At 37.0% G+C, this 20,225-nt stretch overlaps 1 protein-coding gene across 2 annotated transcripts in view; it reads left to right on the top strand.

Annotated features, from left to right (window-relative positions):
- AKAP6 (A-kinase anchoring protein 6) overlaps window positions 1-20,225 on the top strand; it is a 505,318-nt gene that overhangs the window by 189,680 nt on the left and 295,413 nt on the right. For both annotated transcript variants that reach the window (XM_049766574.1, XM_049766573.1), the window contains exons 3-4: window positions 2,698-2,949; window positions 13,366-15,114. In XM_049766574.1, coding sequence (XP_049622531.1) covers window positions 2,698-2,949; window positions 13,366-15,114 — 2,001 coding nt within the window. The remainder of the gene's footprint in view (window positions 1-2,697; window positions 2,950-13,365; window positions 15,115-20,225) is intronic.

Here is a 20,225-nt window from a genome sequence, read left to right as displayed (position 1 = left end):
AAAATCTCTAATTAAGTGCTCAGAGTATGTCTGGAAAAAGATGCATTTATACAAACATTCGCATATACCCAGACCACTTCCATGATAATTTGTAGGTCATGTTATAAAGTTTATGAATACATGTGATGTTTGCTAAACTTTGTGACAGAGTAGAGAATATAAAAAATAATATGAGATTTTACACAAGTTATTTAGTTTCATAATTTCATGCATATTGCCAAATATCCAAGTGCATGAATTCTCTTAGGGAGAAGGAGTTTCTTTCTCTTCAGGATCATCTTCTTCTGGGAACAGGACCAGTTTATGTTTTCCAATTGTTTAAGGAGGAATGAAGTGTATGAGATCCAAACTTGAATTCTACCACTGATGCTTACTTTAGTGACCTTACAAAAACTGTTGTCCTTAGATGATTGCCAAATAATCTTGACCCATCCATCAATTTTGAGGGACCCAAATAATGTCAGAGAGGTAGATGACAAGTGGTTTGGTATGAAATTTTTATGGTGCCAAGGCTATATATAACTTCTAAAATTGTGGAGTGGGAGCATGATGATTAAGAAATACCTTTTAGGGTATTTGAAGCAGTTAGCATAAAGGTTACCTAAGCTTTTTTGTTTTCTAGTACTACAAAATAGTTTGTTCCTATAGGAGTAAAGCAGATATATAAATTGGGGGCTCCTGACAATGATTTATTAAGAAGTAGTTCAACCAAGATGGAATTTAAAGAGGTCTCTAGCACTAAAGCAACAAAAAGAATTAATGCTGAATTCATTTTGTGAACATAAGAATAAAGAGGCTGCTAAAACTCTAGCTGGAGCCAGCACGGACCCAGAGAAGTCTGGTTCTTCCTCCAGATAAAAGCTTCAGCAGGAATAAAGATTGTAACAAAGACACCAGGGTGGAAGCCAACAGTTCTAAATATCCTCTTAACAACACCAACATACTCCTTTCTCCACTGTAACTTCTACCCCATATCTCAGTGGGACCATTTGTGCTCATGAACTACATGTGGAAGAATATTGCTTATTTGAGATTCCCAAATCTATTTAGTTTAATATTTTTGGTATTATGCTACATTATCAGACTCAGGACTTTGCACATACAAAGTAAAAGCTCTACAATTGTGTTATATCCCAGGAGCGATTAGTTTGTTTTTTCAATCTTTTATTAGGCATTCTCACCAATTTGTATCACTGTCATTTATTATTTTTTGACTTCAAGAACCATTATTGTTCCATTTACTGAACTAATACAATTGTTATAATTCTTCAGGATTCAACACAACTTTACACCATTTTTTTTTTTAAAAAAAGCTATCCATTTCCCCTAGATTTTCTCATTTCATGACATATAGATTTTCAAAGTTATCTCTGATGATCCTTTGGATTTCTGCAGTTGTGATGTCTCCCCTTTCATTTCTGATTCAGCTTATTTGAATTCTCTCTCTCTCTCTCTCTCTTATTGTTTATGACTTTGACATTCTTGAATAGAGTTTTTTGTCCACAATTCTACATTGTCAAATAAAGTGCCTATTTCATACTCCTTGATTTTAACATTACAGTGGAACTTTGGGAATGTGTAAGGACACCAGATATGCTTTCCTAGTAGTATATGTAGAGGTGATGGAAATTTTGATTAAGGATAATTTTAAGTATCTGGATCTAAAGAAAAAAATCTATATAGTATCTTTCTTCATCATTTTGTGGTATAGGGGGGCTTTGCTTTCTTAGAGTAATTATTTTTGAAAGGTCAAATTGAAACTTAGATGTTCATTATGAATTTAGATACAACATATTCCTCAATGAGGAATTGAGGAATACTTTTTTATAATAAATATTCCAAGACTCATTGAAAATGGCCAGGAGTTCCTTTGAAGCACATACCCTAACCTGTCTTCTTTCATGCTATCTGGGGATGCTTCTACTTTGAAGTGTTGTATGATCTCTGGAAGTGACTAACACAGAGAACTACTGTTTTTTATTTTTGTTTAGGATCCAAACAAATAGTCACTAGAGAGGAAAGAAAACTATTTTGTAGGCAAAATATTTTGTAGCTCAACTTCCAATTTGAGCAATCTAAAGACTAAGTAATATAATTTTATTTTTTGTTTGTTTGTTTGTTTGTTTGTTTTGGAGCCACAACTGGCAATGTTCAGGGGCAATTCCTGGCTCTGCACTTGGGATCCACTCCTGGTGATTGAGGGACCTTATGGGATACCAGGGATCAAACCTGGGTAGGGTGCATGCAAGGCAAGCTTCCTACAAGTTGTACTATCTCTTAGGCACCGGTAGTATGATTTTAGTTATTAAAAGCAGATTGCAACCATGCTCTAAGGAACCATTACCAAGGAATATGGCACACATCAATGTATCTGACCTTTGATTTCTGTGGGGTAAGGAGTAATGGCTCAGGAGGTAGTTGGGATCATACTTGGTGATGCTTGGACTTACTCCAGGAATCAAAGGTACCAGGGACTAAATCGTTTCAGCCACTTGCAAGGCAATCACCTTAATCCTATGGTGCACTATAATCTCCAGCCCTCTGTACTGATGGAAAAACACAAGCCAGTCTTCAAATATGCTCTCACCAGACCTGCCTAAAATTGGTGTCAAGTGAAGGGGTCATTTTTCATTGACTACCCTGCCTCCCCAGGATAAAGCAAGCAGTCCTCAGTTATTGTACTTTTCTTTCCTGCAGGATATTTGTGAAGACATTTCAGATCATGTCGAGCAGATCCATGCTCTCCTCGAAACTGAATTCTCCCTGAAGCTGCTGTCCTACTCGGTCAATGTAATTGTGGACATCCATGCAGTGCAGCTCCTCTGGCACCAGCTCAGAGTCTCAGTGCTGGTTCTGCGGGAGCGAATTCTGCAAGGCCTGCAGGACGCCAATGGCAATTACACCAGGCAGACAGACATTTTGCAAGCTTTTTCTGAGGAGACAACGGAGGTGGGTATTTCCTTTAAAACCCAGGTAATGCTTTGTTTAAGTGTGAGCTTTTGACAATGTTTCATTTCAGAGAGGTGGGCTAGGAGATCTTCGTAGGGAAATGAACAGGTCCTGAATCAGACTTTGAACCTAGATAGGTAGATTAGAGGGCACTTCTAAAGTGAATGAAGTTTTGGATCATGGTGTATACATCACCTCATAATTGGCACTAGTACTGTGTTTCACTCAATTATTTGATAACTACTTACTGAACACTTATACTTACCACCAGAATGTTTATTCCCCCCTCCCAATTGTCTCAGGGTCCTCCTCTTAGCAGAGTAAATTCAGTTTTGTAGGCTATTTCTTAGGCTCTTTCATTTAGGCCACTTGTTATTCCCTTACTATTAACTTTAATATCACACATATGAGAGGTATTATTCTGTATCTCTCCCTCTCCTTTGGTTGATTTTACTCAGCATGATACTTGTCAATTCCATTTATATAGCAACAAATGGCATAATTTCATGTAATATTTCTATTTCTGCTTTAAAATAGAAAAACTATTCCTTATTGCTGAATAGTATTTCATTGTGTACATATGCCATGATTTTTTTTATCTAGTTACCTGTTCTTAAGTATTTGGGTTATTTCCAGATTTTGTATTGAAAAGACATAAGGAGGTCTGCACAGTTCGTTAATATTTTATTGATTCCATATTATCAAAACACAAAAATGTGTGATTATTGTCATAAATGATCTATGCTTATTATTGGTAATTTTCAGAATAGCAGGCCTCTTGCTGTGGCTCCGAAACATGTTGGGCTCAAGTAACCATACTTCTATTGCTCACATTCACTTGGTCTTTTTCATTTAGTACTCTCTGTTATTGTGGCTGTGAGGGAGGTGATAGAAATTTTGGTAGAATCCTTCTGAAATTATATGAGGAACGTGTAGGTACACTATTAATAATCACGCTGTTAGTGATTAGATGCCAATTCCTCTTAAAATGGATTCCTAGAGAGTTTTCATTTGCTACTCTTGTGACAAACAATGATAGATCATGAACATTTTGAAGCTGGTTGACAGTGTCCTAAATATGTTCTATCTGAGTTATGTAGTTATGTACTGATGAACATGGGAAGTTATTTTTTTTAATAATATCTTTATTTAACCACCATGATTACAAGCACGTTTGTAGTTGGGTTTCAGTCATAAAAAAGAACACCTCCTTTCACCAGTGCAACCTTCCCACCATCAATGTTCCCCATACTCATCCTCCCCCAATCCCTGTCTGTATTTGAGACAGGCATTCTACTTTATCGCTTACTGCTATTGTCATGTGATTTGTTAGTGTAGTTATTTCTCTAACTGCACTCACCACTCTTTGTGGTAAGCTTCATATCATGAGCCAGTCCTTCCAGTCCCCATATCTAATGTCTCTGGGTATTATTACAATAATGTCTTATTTTTCTTAAATCCCATAGATGAATGAGACCATTATGTGTCTATATCCCTTCTTCTGACATTTCACTCAGAATAATAGTTTGATATGACTTCATTTCTCCTGATGGTTGCATACTATTCCATTGTGTATATAACCACAGTTCCTTTAGTCACTTATTTGTTGTCAGTCATCTCTGTGTTTATAAATTCTGGCTATTGTAAATAGTGCTGCAACAAATATAGGTGTGCAGAAGGTTTATTTGTATTGCATTTTGGGGTTCCTAGGATGTTGGGTTACACCTTATTTTACCCAAAACAAAGATCATTCCAGGTTTCTTTATATGTAAGTTTACAAGTTGGATTTACCCCCAAAAAAGAGATTGTAAACCTGGGTGGATTTAAGCTCCACCACGGGTGGTCTCTGTATTCAATAAAAATGGCAGTTCTGGCAGGCAGCTGGCTTCCATATTAAGTAGAAGACTGTCAGACTATACTTATTTTACCCTCAGCTTGGTTTGGATTATTTTATGTGTGACCTTGATTCAGACTTGCTCACCAGGGATTGGAGACATGGTGTGTGGAGTGATTTTACACTAGGGTATATCCCTAGGCATGATCATATGGGAGCTCAATTTCCAGTTTTTTGAGGGATTTCCATATTGCTTTCCATAAAGTCTGGACTAGCAGTGAATGAGAGTTCTTTTCTCCCCACATTCCTGCCAACACTGATTGTTCTTGTTTTTTGTCATGTGTGCCAGTCTCTGTGGCTTGAGATGGTACCTCATTGTTGTTTTAATTTGCATCTCCCTGATGATTCGTGATTTGGAGCATTTTTTCAGGTGCCTTTTGGCCATTTGCAATTCTTCTTTGAAGAAATGTCTGTTCATTTTTTCTCCCCATCTTTGGATGAGGTTAGATTTTTTTTTCTTGTTAAGTTTTGTCAGTAACTTGTATATCTTAGATATTAGTTCCTTATCTGATGGGTATTGAGTTAATAGTTTCTCCCATTCTGTGGGTGGCCTTTGTATTCTCATCACTATTTCCTTTGAGGTGCAGAAGCTTCTTAGCTGAAGCTTAGCTGTTTACCCATCTGTTTAGCTCTTCTTCTGTTTATTTGGAGAGAGATGTTTCCTCCTTGAAGATGCCTTTAGTCTCAATATCGAGCGTTTTATCTACATGATATTCTATATACCTTATGGTTTCGGGTGTGATACCAAGGTCTTTAATCTATTTGGATTTGACCTTTGTTCATGGTATTAGATGGAAATCTGAGTTAGCTTTTTTGCACGTGGCTGGCCAGTATCCCAACACCACCTTTTGAGAGGCTTTCCTTGCTCCATTTTTGCATTTCTTGCCCCTTTATCAAAGATAATTTAACATTCTCTGAATACTCAAGTCTATTCCATTGTTCTGAGGTTCTGTCTTTATTCTAATACCATGCAGTTTTAATGACCACTGCTTTTTAATACATATTAAAGTTGAGGAAAGTGATGCCGCCCATCTTCTTTTCTCTAAGTATTGCTCTAGCTTTTCATGGGTGTTGTTCCAAATGAATTTCAGGTGTCTTGGATCCACTTCTTTGAAAAATGTCATGGGTATCCTTAGAGGAATTATATTAAGTCTGTACAATGCTTTGGAGGAATATTGTCATTTTAATTATTTTAATCCTCCCAATCCATGAACAGGGTATCTGTCTCCATTTCCTGTGTTCTCTTTTATTTCTTGAAGCAGTGTTTGTAGTTTTCTTTGTATAGGTCCTTCACCTCTTTAGTTAAGTTGACTCCAAGGTATTTGAGTTTGTGTGACACTAATGTGAATGGGATTGTTTTTTTGATGTCCATTTCTTCTCCATCATTACTTTTGTACAAGAAGGCCATTGATATTTTAGTATTAATTTTGTAGCCTACCACTTTGCTAGATGAATCTATTGTTTTTAGGAGCTTTCTGGTTTTTAGTTTTTAGGATTTTCTAAATATAACATTAGTTATCTGCAAACAGTGAGAGCTTGACTTCTTCCTTTTCTATCTGTATGCCCTTGATAAATTTGTCTTACCTAATTGCTATGGCAAGAACTTCCAGAACTATATTGACTAGGAGTGATGAAAAGGGGCAGCCTTGTCTTGCACTTTAGAGACTTTAGAGGAAAGGCTTTTAGCTTATCTCGATTGCAAATAATAGTTGCCATTGGTTTGTGGTAGATGGCTTTGACTATACTGAGAAAATTTTCCTAACATGGGGAGTTCTTGACTAAACTTTTTATTATTTTTCCCAGGTGCTCTGCTGGCTCTGCTCAGTATTTAGTCTGACCAGTCATCACTTGATTCCCAATTTCTGCTATATAGGGTAATTAGACATCTTTGACTAAAGCCAATTTATTTGCTAGTTTATTTTTTTGATACACACTTGTTGACCAACTCTTTTATAGTATATCTGGGGTTATAGTAGTGCTATAGACTTTATTTTAATCATGATTGTTGTTATTTTGAAACTGTGTATCTAATAGAGTTACTTAGACTTGCATCATACTTAATGGTAACCCAAGAAATGAAGAAAATCCATTGAGGCTAATAATTTGTTGCTAGCCACTTTGGTCACAGCTCTGTTTCAAGTGTATGTTACCGAGTGTACATAGCATTTCTCATGTTTAAGCTCAGTAGCAGTTAACAGACATGAAGGAAAGCATTTTTAATGCATTTTTTAAAATTATAGTCAGTTTTCAAAGACTATGCCATATAAAGAGCAATGGGATAGTGAATTTTTTTAATTTTATTTTTATTATTTCTATTATTATTTTTTTGGTTTTTGGGTCACACCTGGCAGTGCTCAGGGTTTACTCCTGGCTCTATGCTCAGAAATCACTCCTGGCAGGTTCGGGGAACCATATGGGATGCCCGGATTGGAACCATCATCCTTCTGCATGCAAGGCAAACACCTTACCTCTATGCTATCTCTCCGGCCCCGGGATAGTGAATTCTAAGTTGTCTACTCTGTGAATGTTTTTCTTGTTGTTGATGTTGTGTATGATGTTGATAGATTTACGGATGTCAAACCATCCTTGCATTCCTGGGATAAAACCTACTTAGTCGTAGTGTATGATCTTCTTGATGATGCACTGGATCCTATTTGCCAGGATTTTGTTGAAGATGTTTGCATCTGTATTTATCAGGAATATTGGTCTGTAATTTTCTTTTTGGGCAGCATCTCTGTCTGGTTTTGGTATCAAGGTGATGTTTGCTTCATAAAAGCTATTTGGGAGTGTTCCCATTTTTTCAGTTTCATGTAAGAGCCTGGATAGGATTGGTAGTAGCTCCTCTTGAAAGGTTTGAAAGAATTCATTAGTAAATCCATCTGGGCCTGGGCTTTTCTTTTTGGGCAGATGTTTGATTACAGTTTCAATTTCCTCAATAGTGATGGGGGTGTTTAGATATGCTACATCCTTCTTACCTAACTGTGGAAGGTTATTAAGTGTCCAAGAATTTTTCCATTTCTTCTAGGTTCTCATGTTTAGTAGCACAAAGTTTCTCAAAGTAGTCTCTGATTACCCTTTGGATCTCTGCAATATCTGTCGTGATCTCCCCCTTTTAATTTCTAATATGGGTTATCAGGTTTCTCTCTCTCTTTCTTTGTGAGTTTTGCCAATGGTCTATCAATCTTGTTTAGTTTTTCAAAGAAACAACTTCTGCTTTCGTTGATCTTTCGTATTGTTTTTTGGTTTTCCACTTCATTGATTTCTGCTTTCAGTTTTTTTTTTTATTTCCTTCTATCTCCCTGTTTTTGGTTCCTTTTGTTGGTAAATTTCTAATTTTATGAGCTGCATCATTAAGTTATTCAGGTATGCCCCTTCTTCCTTCCTGATGTGTGCTTGCAAAGCTATAAATTTTCCTCTCAGGACTGCTTTTGCTGTGTCCCATATATTCTGGCAGTTTGTGTCTTCATTATTATTTGTTTCCAGGAAAGTTTTGATTTCATCTTTGATTTCATCTCAGACCCAGTAGCAGTAGCAGGCTGTTTAATTTCCAATTGTTAAAGTTTTTCTTTTGTGTGGCTTTGTAGTTCACATCTAATTTCAGAGCCTTGTGGTCAGCAAAGGTAGCCTGCAAGATTTCTATCCTCTTGATTTTATGAAGGTATGTTTTATGTGTCAACATGTAGTCTATCCTGGAGAATGACCCATGTACATTGGAGAAGAATGTGTATCCAGGTTTTTTAGGGTGTAGTGTCCTATATATATCTACTAGTCCTCTTTCTTCCATTACTCTTTTCAGGGCTAGTATGTTTTTGTTGGGTTTCAGTCTCTGGTTGACCTATTAAGTGTTGACAGAACGGTGTTGAGGTCTCCCACAATTATTGTTTTATTATTGATGTCTTCTTTCAGATTTGTCAGTAATAGTAAATTAGATAATTTGCTGGTCTCTTATGTTTAATAGTTTAATATGTTTAATAGTCTGATTTCTTCCTGTTTCACATATCCCTTGATTAGTACATAGTGTCCAACTTTGTCCCTTACAACTTTTCTGAGTATAAAGTTAGTGTCATCAGATATTAATATGACCACCCCAGCTTTTTTAAGGGTGTTGTTTGATTGGATGATTTTTCCTCCAGCCTTTGATTTTGAGTTTATGTTTGTTCTGACTATTCAGGTGTATTTCTTGTAGGCAGCAGAAGGTTTGATTCATCTTTTTGACCCATTTTGCCACTCTGTGTCTTTTAATTGGTGAATTTAGTCTATTGTCATTGAGGGAGATGATTGTCATAGGATTTAATGTCATCTTTGTAGATAAGTTTGCTGTGTTTGTTGGTCTCTCTTGTCTTAAAGTAGACCTTTTGGTTTTTCCTTTAAGGCTGGTTTTTCATCTGTGAAGTTTCTGAGCTGTTGTTTATCCATGAAGCTATGTATCTTTCCTTCAAAACTGAATGTGAGTTGGGCTGGGTGCAGTATTCTTGGTGAGGCATCCATTTCATTCAGTCTTGTCACAATATCCCACCACTGTCTTCTGGCCTTGAGAGTTTCTTGTGACATGTCAGCTGTAAGTCTTAGGGATGCTCCTTTGAATGTAATTTCCCTTTTTGATCTTGCTGCTTTCAGTATTCTATCTCTATCTGTGGGATTTGTCATCATAACGAGGATTTGTCTTGGGGTGTTTTTCTTTGGGTCTCTTTTAGCTGGTACTCTTTGGGCATGCAGGATTTGATTGAATGTAGTCTTTAACTCTGGGAGTATCTCTTTGATGATGTCTTTGACAGTTGATTCTTCCTGAAGATCTCCTACCTGGGCCTCTGGGACTCCAATGATTCTTATGTTGTTTCTGTTAAATTTATGAAAGACTTCTATTTTCATCTGTTCACATTCCTTGAGTACTTTTTCCATTGCCTGTTCGTTTGTCTTAAGGTTCTTTTCCAATTTCTTCTGCTGTGTTGAGTTTTTCTGCATCTCATCTTCCAGCACGCTGATTCTGTCCTCAGCTACTGTTACCCTGCTGGAGAGGCCTCCACTGAATTTTTCAGTTGAGCTACCGTGTTTTTCAGATCTGTTATTTCAGTTTGGAGTTTTCTGATTTCTGTCTTTGTGTTCTGTTCAGATCGATCTATGCTTTCTTTGAGTTCTACAAACATCTTCCTTGTTTCTGTTCTAAACTCCTTATCTGAGAGGTTAATCAGATGGTTGGAATTTTTTAGGTCATCTGAGCTATCGTCTTCATTCTCTGTGCATGGTGTTTGCCTGCGAGATTTCCCCATTGTCACGCTTGTAGTGTAATTTTTTTCTGCGTGTTGTGGTGGGGTTCATTGGTTAGAAAAAGCGCATGGCCGCTAAGTGAAGCAGAGTGGCCATGCTCTTCTGGAGCCTCTGGGAGAGCTATTTTTCTGGGCCCTTTTCGGCCCACTCCCAAGAAGTTCAAGAGACAGGACAGTGGAAAAACATGCACAGGCAACATTCACAGTTTCTCACAGTCGGGAACCACTGGGCAGCGTGGATTTTCCCAGCCTGACGTCACAAACAGGAGACCTGCCTTTCTGCAGAATACTGCGGGTAGCCGGTTTTCATGGTCGGACACAGTTCCCTGGTGTTCTGGCCCTTGGATGAGCCTCTGGGAGAGCTATTTTTCTGGGCCATTTTCGGCCCACTCCCCTGTCAGGAGACAGGACAGTGGAACACAGGCAACACTCACAGTTTCTCCTTTCAAATTTTTTAGTATACTATACATTAAAAATAGTATTTTAATAATTCTGTGTTAATACATTTTAAATTTACATGAAATAGATAAATTATATAAACTGTGTCTTGTAAACAAACTTGGCAAAAGACTTACAGATCCAGAACCAAAAACTACAGATAAATAAAAATTGAGTAAATGCTAAATATGTATAAAAATGTATTGTACTAAGTTTTTCTTTATTTAAGACTAATAAAAACTTTCATTGCTTCATTAACTAAGTAAGTAAAGGATGTATTAGTTCAATGTTATATATGTGATGACAATAATTTAAAAAAGGTTATTTGTATAGAAATACAAATCTAGAAATAGTGAAATAAACACAATCTTCCAATTCTTAACTTTTCCCTATTGTATATTTCTTTTTCTCATTTCTTCATTCCTCTCTCCTTCCCTTCCTTCCTGGCAACTTATCATACTTCCCTAGATATTTTTTGTTTTCTTATTGTACATAAGTCTCTAAGCATTCAGGTGAACAATATACATCAGAAATCATCTCTAAAATTTCTTAGATACTGTAATAGCAAGTTAGCAGAGCAGGTATTTATAATAAATAAAAGGATGAGATATTATTTGTAAAACTTGTCCTTTTATAAGGTAGTGGTAACTATTAATACTATTAGCACAATCCCAATTTATTAAGAATTAACCCAGGGTGTGGTGAGCATTTTATTTATAAAATACTTCTCTCTCAGTGGCACTGAATTATATCCTTTCAGAACATATGATACTGAATGCTCCTTCATGCTTAGTGTGTACATTTACTGGCACTCATAATACTGTATTATAACAAAGTATGTGCTGGCTTTGAAAACTTCAGGAGTGCTGGCAGCACTATTGAAGCATCCTTATATCTCCCACAACCTTGTACTGCTGTTTATAATACCTGATGATTTGAAGTGTATATCATCAATTTAAGTAGAAAGAAAGATATATATCATGGTAGGTTGGTAGACTAGTATAGTATGGGCCAGAAAGATAGTCCAGGAGGTGAAGTGTTTATTCTATGTTCAGCTTACGCTGGTTTAGTTCCTAGCACTGCATTGTCTCCCAAACACCTCCAGTAGTGAGTGACCTTTGAGCACAAAGCTTTAAGTAGGTCCTGATACCAGTGTGGCCTACACCCCTCTAAATTGAGTATGAATAAAATAGTTATATTTATTAATTAACAAAATTAATAGCTAATTATAATGAATAATTATAAAATAATAGTTAATTATCATTGATAATCCTTCATACTCCAAAAAAGTAAACTTAATGGGAATAAGGATAGGGTTCTTTTTGGAGCATATATTTCTGATTTATTTTCCAAAAGTGTTGATTAGTGATCTCTATAGAGTTAGGAAAAGGCACTCTATTATTTGACTCTATTATTTGATGTAGTGTCATGTCATCTATTCATCAATTTATTAGGCCCAACCTTTTTCAAGCAAGACAAAATTCTTGATTAGAAGTTTCTGTGGCATCCCTTTCCCCAAATGGAAACCATATACAGTTCCATGGTCATAATGGTCCCTACCTATCAGGGCAAATGATAAATACTTTTAGGATTTAATTTCTTGTGTGTTCTCTCATTTTATTCACTCTTCTTAGAAATCCTTAGAGCCCCCTTAGTCTCAGTTAAGAAGTTGTGGTGCTGTATCTTATTGATTGGTAGAGGATATATTTTAGCAGGTTAGTAATTTAAATATGGTAAACTTGTAGCATAGCTTTGGGACTTACCCATCATTTCTACTATTTTTGTAGGAGAGAGATTTAGGTGATGGGAATGTTGGCACTGGTGAAGGGGGTGTTCTTAACATGACTGAAACTCAACTACAATCATGTTTGTAATCAAGGTGTTTAAATAAAGATATTATTAAAAATAAAATAAAAGAAAGAAGTAACAAATAGCCACATTATTATTTTTTCCTGAAATAAAGCCAACTTTTACATTTGGAATTTTCACTATTACTTTCTAATTATAAACAATATGTCTATTGTTTGATTACTTCATTACACTGTTTTTGAATTTTTTCTCTTATTTGTTTGTAAATTCAGCAAGTCATCTTCCTGTAATTTATGGATGCATATCTTACATTTCAGATATCACATAAGTAATTATTTTATTTAAATCAAATTGGTTGAGCATCTACTACTACCACTCTGGTAGTTGCTACAGTGATAATTGTAAGCAAAATGGACAATGATGGAGATTGTACTCCTACTTTATTTTGTTTACAAAAATGTTTATCCTTAAGGCATTACAGAGGAAATAGTTAATAAGTGAATAATATGTTATTTTAAAATAAAATTTTAAGGGGCCGGGCGGTGGCGCTAGAGTGCCTGCCTTGCCTGCGCTAGCCTAGGACGGACCACGGTTCGATCCCCCGGCGTCCCATATCGTCCCCCAAGCCAGGAGCGACTTCTGAGCGAATACCCAGGAGTAACCCCTGAGCGTCACCGGGTGTGGCCCAAAAACCAAAAAAATAAATAAATAAATAAATAAAAAAATAAAAATAAAAATAAAATTTTAAGGTATGTATAAATTAGTATTTGGGCTTGACCTTGACTATTCTTAGTAAGGCTCTATATTCATTAAAAATCTTAAAAACAAGAATAAGAACTATCAAAAGTAATATAAGCAGATAAAAATATGCTTTTCTGTGTGTCAAACCAGAAGCCATTGAAACTTCTGCATTTCTGCCTCTGTAGTGGCCTCTGTTGAGACTTCACTTGAGAAGCAGCTGAGTGTAAAGGATGTTGCTTATACTAAAATTATTACCATTGTCTGTTCCAGGGCCGACTTGATTCACTAACAGAAGTGGATGATTCAGGTCAACTAACCATCAAGTGCTCTCAAAACTATTTGTCTCTTGATTGTGGTATTACTGCTTTTGAACTGTCTGACTACAGTCCAAGTGAGGATTTGCTTGGTGGTCTGGGTGATATGACCTCTAACCAGGTGAAAACCAAACCCTTTGACTCTTGGAGCTACAGTGAGATGGAAAAGGAGTTCCCAGAGCTTATCAGAAGTGTTGGGCTACTTGCAGGATCTACTGACCTTGTTCCCTCCAGCTCCAGTGAAGCATTTGGTGAGGACATGTCTGACAAATCTCGTTCAGCAGACAGCAAAGAGGGTCATAAAGAAAACAATGCTTGCACAGTAGAGGAAGAGCCAGGCTCAGTGCCAGCTACGTCATCATCTGGGGAAGTGCTGACAAATGCTGATCAATCATCATCTGAGTCTTTGAAACAAGACGCCCAGTCCACCTCCCAGCTTGGGCCAAAAAACCAACAGATTTTTCCTGGTGAAAATGCAACTCCCAAGCGGAGCATCAGAGATTGCTTTAATTATAATGAAGATTCTCCTACACAGCCCACAGTGCCCAAAAGAGGGCTTTTCCTTAAAGAGAAAACACTGAAGGATCTGAAAGGCACTGTGAAGAAGAAGCAGATGGCTGACCTCAAGCCTGAGATGAGCAGAAGCACCCCTTCCCTGGTGGACCCCCCTGACAGATCTAAACTCTCCCTGGTGTTGCAGTCTTCCTATCCCAGCAGCCCATCAGTTGCCAGCCAATCATATGAGTGTTTGCACCAGGTAGGGGATGGGAATCTTGAAAACACCGTCAAAAACCACATTAAAGAAATCTCTTCTAGCCTGGGAAGGCTGAATGATTGCCATAAAGAGAAATCCCGATTTAAAAAGTCTCGAAAGACATCACAAGAAGCATTTCCACGCCAAATACCTAAGCAAGGAAGTAGTTCAGACAAACGAGCAGAAAATGTGGGACGCACAATTGTAACTAATGGAATCCCTGCGGGCACCTCCAAGGCCATAGACACAGATTCTGCTTCCACATCTTCACTTGAGCCAGGTAGTCAAAATAGCTGTAATGCTGAATTGCCAGTGCAGGCAGAAACTGCCAGTTTATCTTTTTTGTCTCAAAGCAGTGAATCCTCTGCTGGTTCAGAGAACATCATATCTCCAATTCCCCTTCTTTCAAAACACAAAAGCAAGAAAAGTACTTCTCCTCCAAATCATGTAACCATGAACGGTCCAGTTGTGGAAGCCTGGTATGGCTCCGATGAATACTTAGCACTGCCCTCGCACCTTAGACAGACAGAGGTCTTAGCCTTGAAATTGGAAAACCTAACAAAGCTTCTGCCTCAGAAACCCAGAGAAATTATTCAGAATATTGATGATTGGGAACTCTCAGAAATGAATTCTGATTCCGAGATTTATCCAGTGTACCATGTCAAGAAGAAACATAGGAGACTAGGCAGGGCATCGCCAAGCTCGTCCAGTGACATAGCGTCTTCCCTGGGAGAAAGCGTTGAATCTGGACCCCTGAGTGACCTTCTTTCTGATGAGGAGTCATCTATGCCTCTCTCTGGCCTGAAAAAATACATTAGCCAGAAGTCAGAGGGAGCTTCATCCACTGAAAAAAACGAGAGTCACTCTGCTGCAAAATCTGCTTTAATTCAGAAACTGATGCAAGATATTCAGCACCAAGACAACTATGAAGCCATATGGGAAAAAATTGAGGTAAGACCGTCTTCTTAATATGATTTCCTACCTGAATCATGGAAATAATGCTGGGGGAAAGTCAACTTTTCCCTGTTTCAAAAAAAAATTAGTTGCTTTTTTGATAAACCTAATTGAATTCCTCAAATATATGTAAGAAAAAATTATAGTGGTAGCAAAACTGTGATGGAATCTTCAGCTTAGGAACTGGCCTTGCTAAGGATTTGACTTGATGTGATTTGTCATGTACAGGAATTTTGGTTGATGTATCTTAGACCTCACAGATCCTGATAAACTGTGGACTACCCTGAAAAGCAATGAAAGATAAAAGGCTAGATGTGCATACATATCAATCACTTGGAAATATGAGTAGTCTTCTCACTGTCACTATAATTAAAAGCTCACTTTCTAGCTATAGTGTTAAGCTACTGTAGAAAAGAGTAGACATTTTGTATTTTCCTTCAATTTTCCTCAGCTTTTAGGTCCCTGAATAATAACTGAGCTACTTATACTTTGTACCTCTTCAAAGTATAGCTGTTTTCTGAGATGGGGAGTTAAGTTTTAGTATTAACCTGAATCTGAATTTAAAATTATATATTTATATTTATTTGGAATAATAAAAAGTTCAGGAGCATAGTTTCACTCCTTGATAAGAATGTGTCCACACCATATTCAACTACTATTTTAGGCACAATTCATCACTGTCAAGTTGATGATTAACCATTCTCTTCCACACAATTTTTCCTTTCTCATTGGAAAACATCATTTTAATCTCAGAATCTAAGAATAATTTTTGTTGTGTTATTAATTTGTTGTGTTTTATTGTATGTTCATTTGTTATTTTTTTATATTCCACATGCAATTAAAACCATTCATTTGCCTTTTTTGGACTGACATTGATTAACATAACCATTCAAGTTTTATTTTGCTACAACAGCAATTTTTTTGAGTGAGGGGTACTTTGGGTCAAATCTGATGATGCTTAGAGCCTGTCCTTGCTTCTATGTTCAAGTGACCCCTCGCGGTGCACAGGGACAACTGGTAATGGTGGTATGGATCTAATATTGGCATGATGCAAAGCAAGTGTCTTAATCGCTGTACTATCTCTCTGACTCAAAAGATTATCATTTAGCTATTATTCCATTAAGTATATATTTGTATAATATTCCCTTTCCTTAGTCTTCTTTCAATAAGAATTCAAATGATTTTATATCTTGACTATTGGAAATAATACTGCAATAAAATATGAAATGTGTATATCTTTTCTTTTTTTAAATTTTATTTTATTGAAACCATTTTGATCTACAAAGTCCTTTATAGCTAAACTTCAGATATACAGTGAATAAGGGCCATTCCCACCATTAGTGTCAACCTTTCTCCACCAATGAACCCAGAGTGCATCCTATACCACCACCCTTTGACCCTGGCCTGCCAGTATAACACGTCCACTTAAACTCAGATTGTTAAATTTTAGGTCTCTTGATTCTATTGTAGTTTATTTTGGCTTCAATATTTAGTTCTATTCTTTTTTTTCCCTCCACCAATGCAACTGAGACCACTTGGCCCCTAACCCTTATCCTTTCTTTTTTTTCTTTTCATCATAATTTTACAGAAAATGCAGAAATATGAAGTAAAACAAAGTAATTTATGTTCCAAGGTTTTATATACAAAGGTGGGTGTCTCTATTTAAAAGGTTAAAAAAATAAAGAAGAAAAAACTACAAAAATGGGGATGGTGGCAGTTTTTGCATAGGTGCAGCAAAAGTTGGGGGAAATAGAAAGGAAAACCTTTGACCTAAAACAGGAAGACCCTACCCATGAAGCATTCTGCCATAAGACCAACTACAGGCTCCAAGCATACTAAGTTGTCTAGCTTCAAAGTCTTTCTTCATGGTCCCAGTAGAAGTTCTCCTCCATCACAGTTGTTGCAGTCAGATTTATATAATTAGAAATCTTGTTTATTAGCATAGATTCTATGAATATCTGTGCTATGTTGAAGTCAGGGTGTTACAGAGTGTCTTCTGCTTTCTTTTTCTTTTTTTTTTTTATTATTCCCATTCTTTTTTTTTATTTAAACACCTTAATTACATACATGATTGTGTTTGGGTTTCAGTCATAAAAGGAACACCACCCATCACCAGTGCAACATTCCCATCACCCATGTCCCAAATCTCCCTCCTCCCCACCCGACCCCTGCCTGTACTCTAAACAGGCTCTGCATTTCCCTCATACATTCTCAATATTAGGACAGTTCAAAATGTAGTTATTTCTCTAACTAAACTCATCACTCTTTGTGGTGAGCTTCCTGAGGTGAGCTGGAACTTCCAGCTCTTTTCTCTTTTGTGTCTGAAATTTATTATTGCAAGAATGTCTTACATTTTTCTTAAAACCCATAGATGAGTGAGACCATTCTGCGTTTTTCTCTCTCTCTCTGACTTATTTCACTCAGCATAATAGATTCTGTGTACATCCATGTATAGGAAAATTTCATGACTTCATCTCTCCTGACAGCTGCATAATATTCCATTGTGTATATGTACCACAGTTTCTTTAGCCATTCGTCTGTTGAAGGGCATCTTGGTTGTTTCCAGAGTCTTGCTATGGTAAATAGTGCTGCAATGAATATAGGTGTAAGGAAGGGATTTTTGTATTGTATTTTTGTGTTCTTAGGGTATATTCCTAGGAGTGGTATAGCTGGATTGTATGGGAGCTCGATTTCCAGTTTTTGGAGGAATCTCCATATTGCTTTCCATAAAGGTTGAACTAGACGGCATTCCCACCAGCAGTGGATAAGGGTTCCTTTCTCTCCACATCCCCGCCAGCACTGTTTGTTCTCATTCTTTGTGATGTGTGCCATTCTCTGTGGTGTGAGGTGGTATCTCATTGTTGTTTTGATTTGCATCTCCCTGATGATTAGTGATGTGGAGCATTTCTTCATGTGTCTTTTGGCTATTTGTATTTCTTCTTTGTCAAAGTGTCTGTTCATTTCTTCTCCCCATTTTTTGATGGGATTAGATGTTTTTTTCTTGTAAATTTCTGTCAGTGCCTTGTATATTTTAGAGATTAGCCCCTTATCTGATGGGTATTGGGTGAATAGTTTCTCCCACTCAGTGGGAGGCTCTTGTATCCTGGGCACTATTTCCTTTGAGGTGCAGAAGCTTCTCAACTTAATATATTCCCATCTGTTAATCTCTGCTTTCACTTGCTTGGAGAGTGCAGTTTCCTCCTTGAAGATGCCTGTAGTCTCAATGTCCTGGAGAGTTTTGCCTATGTGTTGTTCTATATATCTTATGGTTTGGGGTCTGATATCGAGGTCTTTAATCCATTTGGATTTTACCTTCGTACATGATGTTAGCTGGGGGTCTAAGTTTAAATTTTTGCAAGTGGCTAGCCAGTTGTGCCAACACCACTTGTTGAAGAGGCTTTCTTTGCTCTATTTAGGATTTCCTGCTCCTTTATCAAAAATTAGGTGATTGTATGTCTGGGGAACATTTTCTGAGTATTCAAGCCTATTCCACTGATCTGAGGGTCTGTCCTTATTCCAATACCATGCCTTTTTGATAACTATTGCTTTGTAGTAAAGTTTAAAGTTGGGGAAAGTAATTCCTCCCATATTCTTTTTCCCAATGATTGCTTTAGCTATTCTAGGGTGTTTATTGTTCCAAGCAAATTTCAAAAGTGCCTGATCCACTTCTTTGAAGAATGTCATGGGTATCTTTAGAGGGATAGCGTTGAATCTGTATAATGCCTTGGGAAGTATTGCCATTTTGATGATGTTAATCCTGCCAATCCATGAGCAGGGTATGTGTTTCCATTTCCGCGTGTCCTCTCTTATTTCTTGGAGCAGAGTTTTATAGTTTTCTTTGTATAGGTCCTTCACATTTTTAGTCAAGTTGATTCCAAGATATTTGAGTTTGTGTGGCACTATTGTGAATGGGGTTGTTTTCTTAATGTCCATTTCTTCCTTATTACTATTGTTGTATAGAAAGGCCATTGATTTTTGTGTGTTAATTTTGTAGCCTGCCACCTTGCTATATGAGTCTATTGTTTCTAGAAGCTTTTTGGTAGAGTCTTTAGGGTTTTCTAAGTAGAGCATCATGTCATCTGCAAACAGTGAGAGCTTGACTTCTTCCTTTCCTATCTGGATTCCCTTGATATCTTTTTCTTGCCTAATCGCTATAGCAAGTACTTCCAGTGCTATGTTGAATAGGAGTGGTGAGAGAGGACAGCCTTGTCTTGTGCCAGAATTTAGAGGGAAGGCTTTTAGTTTTTCTCCATTGAGGATAATATTTGCGTCTGGCTTGTGGTGATGGCCTTAACTATATTGAGAAAGGTTCCTTCCATTCCCATCTTGCTGAGAGTTTTGATCAAGAATGGGTGTTGGACCTTATCAAATGCTTTCTCTGCATCTATTGATATGATCATGTGGTTTTTATTTTTCTTGTTATTGATGTTGTGTATTATGTTGATAGACTTACGGATGTTAAACCATCCTTGCATTCCTGGGATGAAACCTACTTGATCGTAGTGGATGATCTCCTTAATGAGGTATTGAATCCTATTTGCCAGGATTTTGTTGAGGATCTTTGCTTCTGCATTCATCAGCGATATTGGTCTGTAATTTTCTTTTTTCGTAGCATCTCTGTCTGGTTTAGGTATCAGGGTGATGTTGGCTTCATAAAAGCTATTTGGGAGTGTTTCCACTTGTTCAATTTCATGAAAGAGTCTTGCCAGGATTGGTAGTAGTTCCTCTTGGAAAGTTTGATAGAATTCATTAGTGAATCCATCTGGGCCTGGGCTTTTGTTTTTGGGCAGACTTTTGATTACTATTTTTATTTTATCAATGGTGATGGGGGTGTTTAGATATGCTACATCCTCTTCTTTCAACCGTGGAAGATTATAAGAGTCCAAGAATTTATCCATTTCTTCCAGGTTCTCATTTTTAGTGGCATAGAGTTTTTCAAAGTAGTTTCTGATTACCCTTTGAATCTTTGTCATATCAGTAGTGATCTCTCCTTTTTCATTCCTAATACGAGTTATCAAGTTTCTGTCTCTCTCTTTGTTAGGTTTGCCAGTGGTCTATCAATCTTGTTTATTTTTTCAAAGAACCAACTTCTGCTTTCGTTGATCTTT

Source organism: Suncus etruscus, chromosome 2 (assembly GCF_024139225.1).
Source record: "Suncus etruscus isolate mSunEtr1 chromosome 2, mSunEtr1.pri.cur, whole genome shotgun sequence".
Lineage (NCBI taxonomy): Eukaryota > Metazoa > Chordata > Mammalia > Eulipotyphla > Soricidae > Suncus > Suncus etruscus.
The sequence above is the reverse complement of the archived record's forward strand: the minus strand, read 5'-3'. Positions and strand labels throughout refer to the sequence as shown.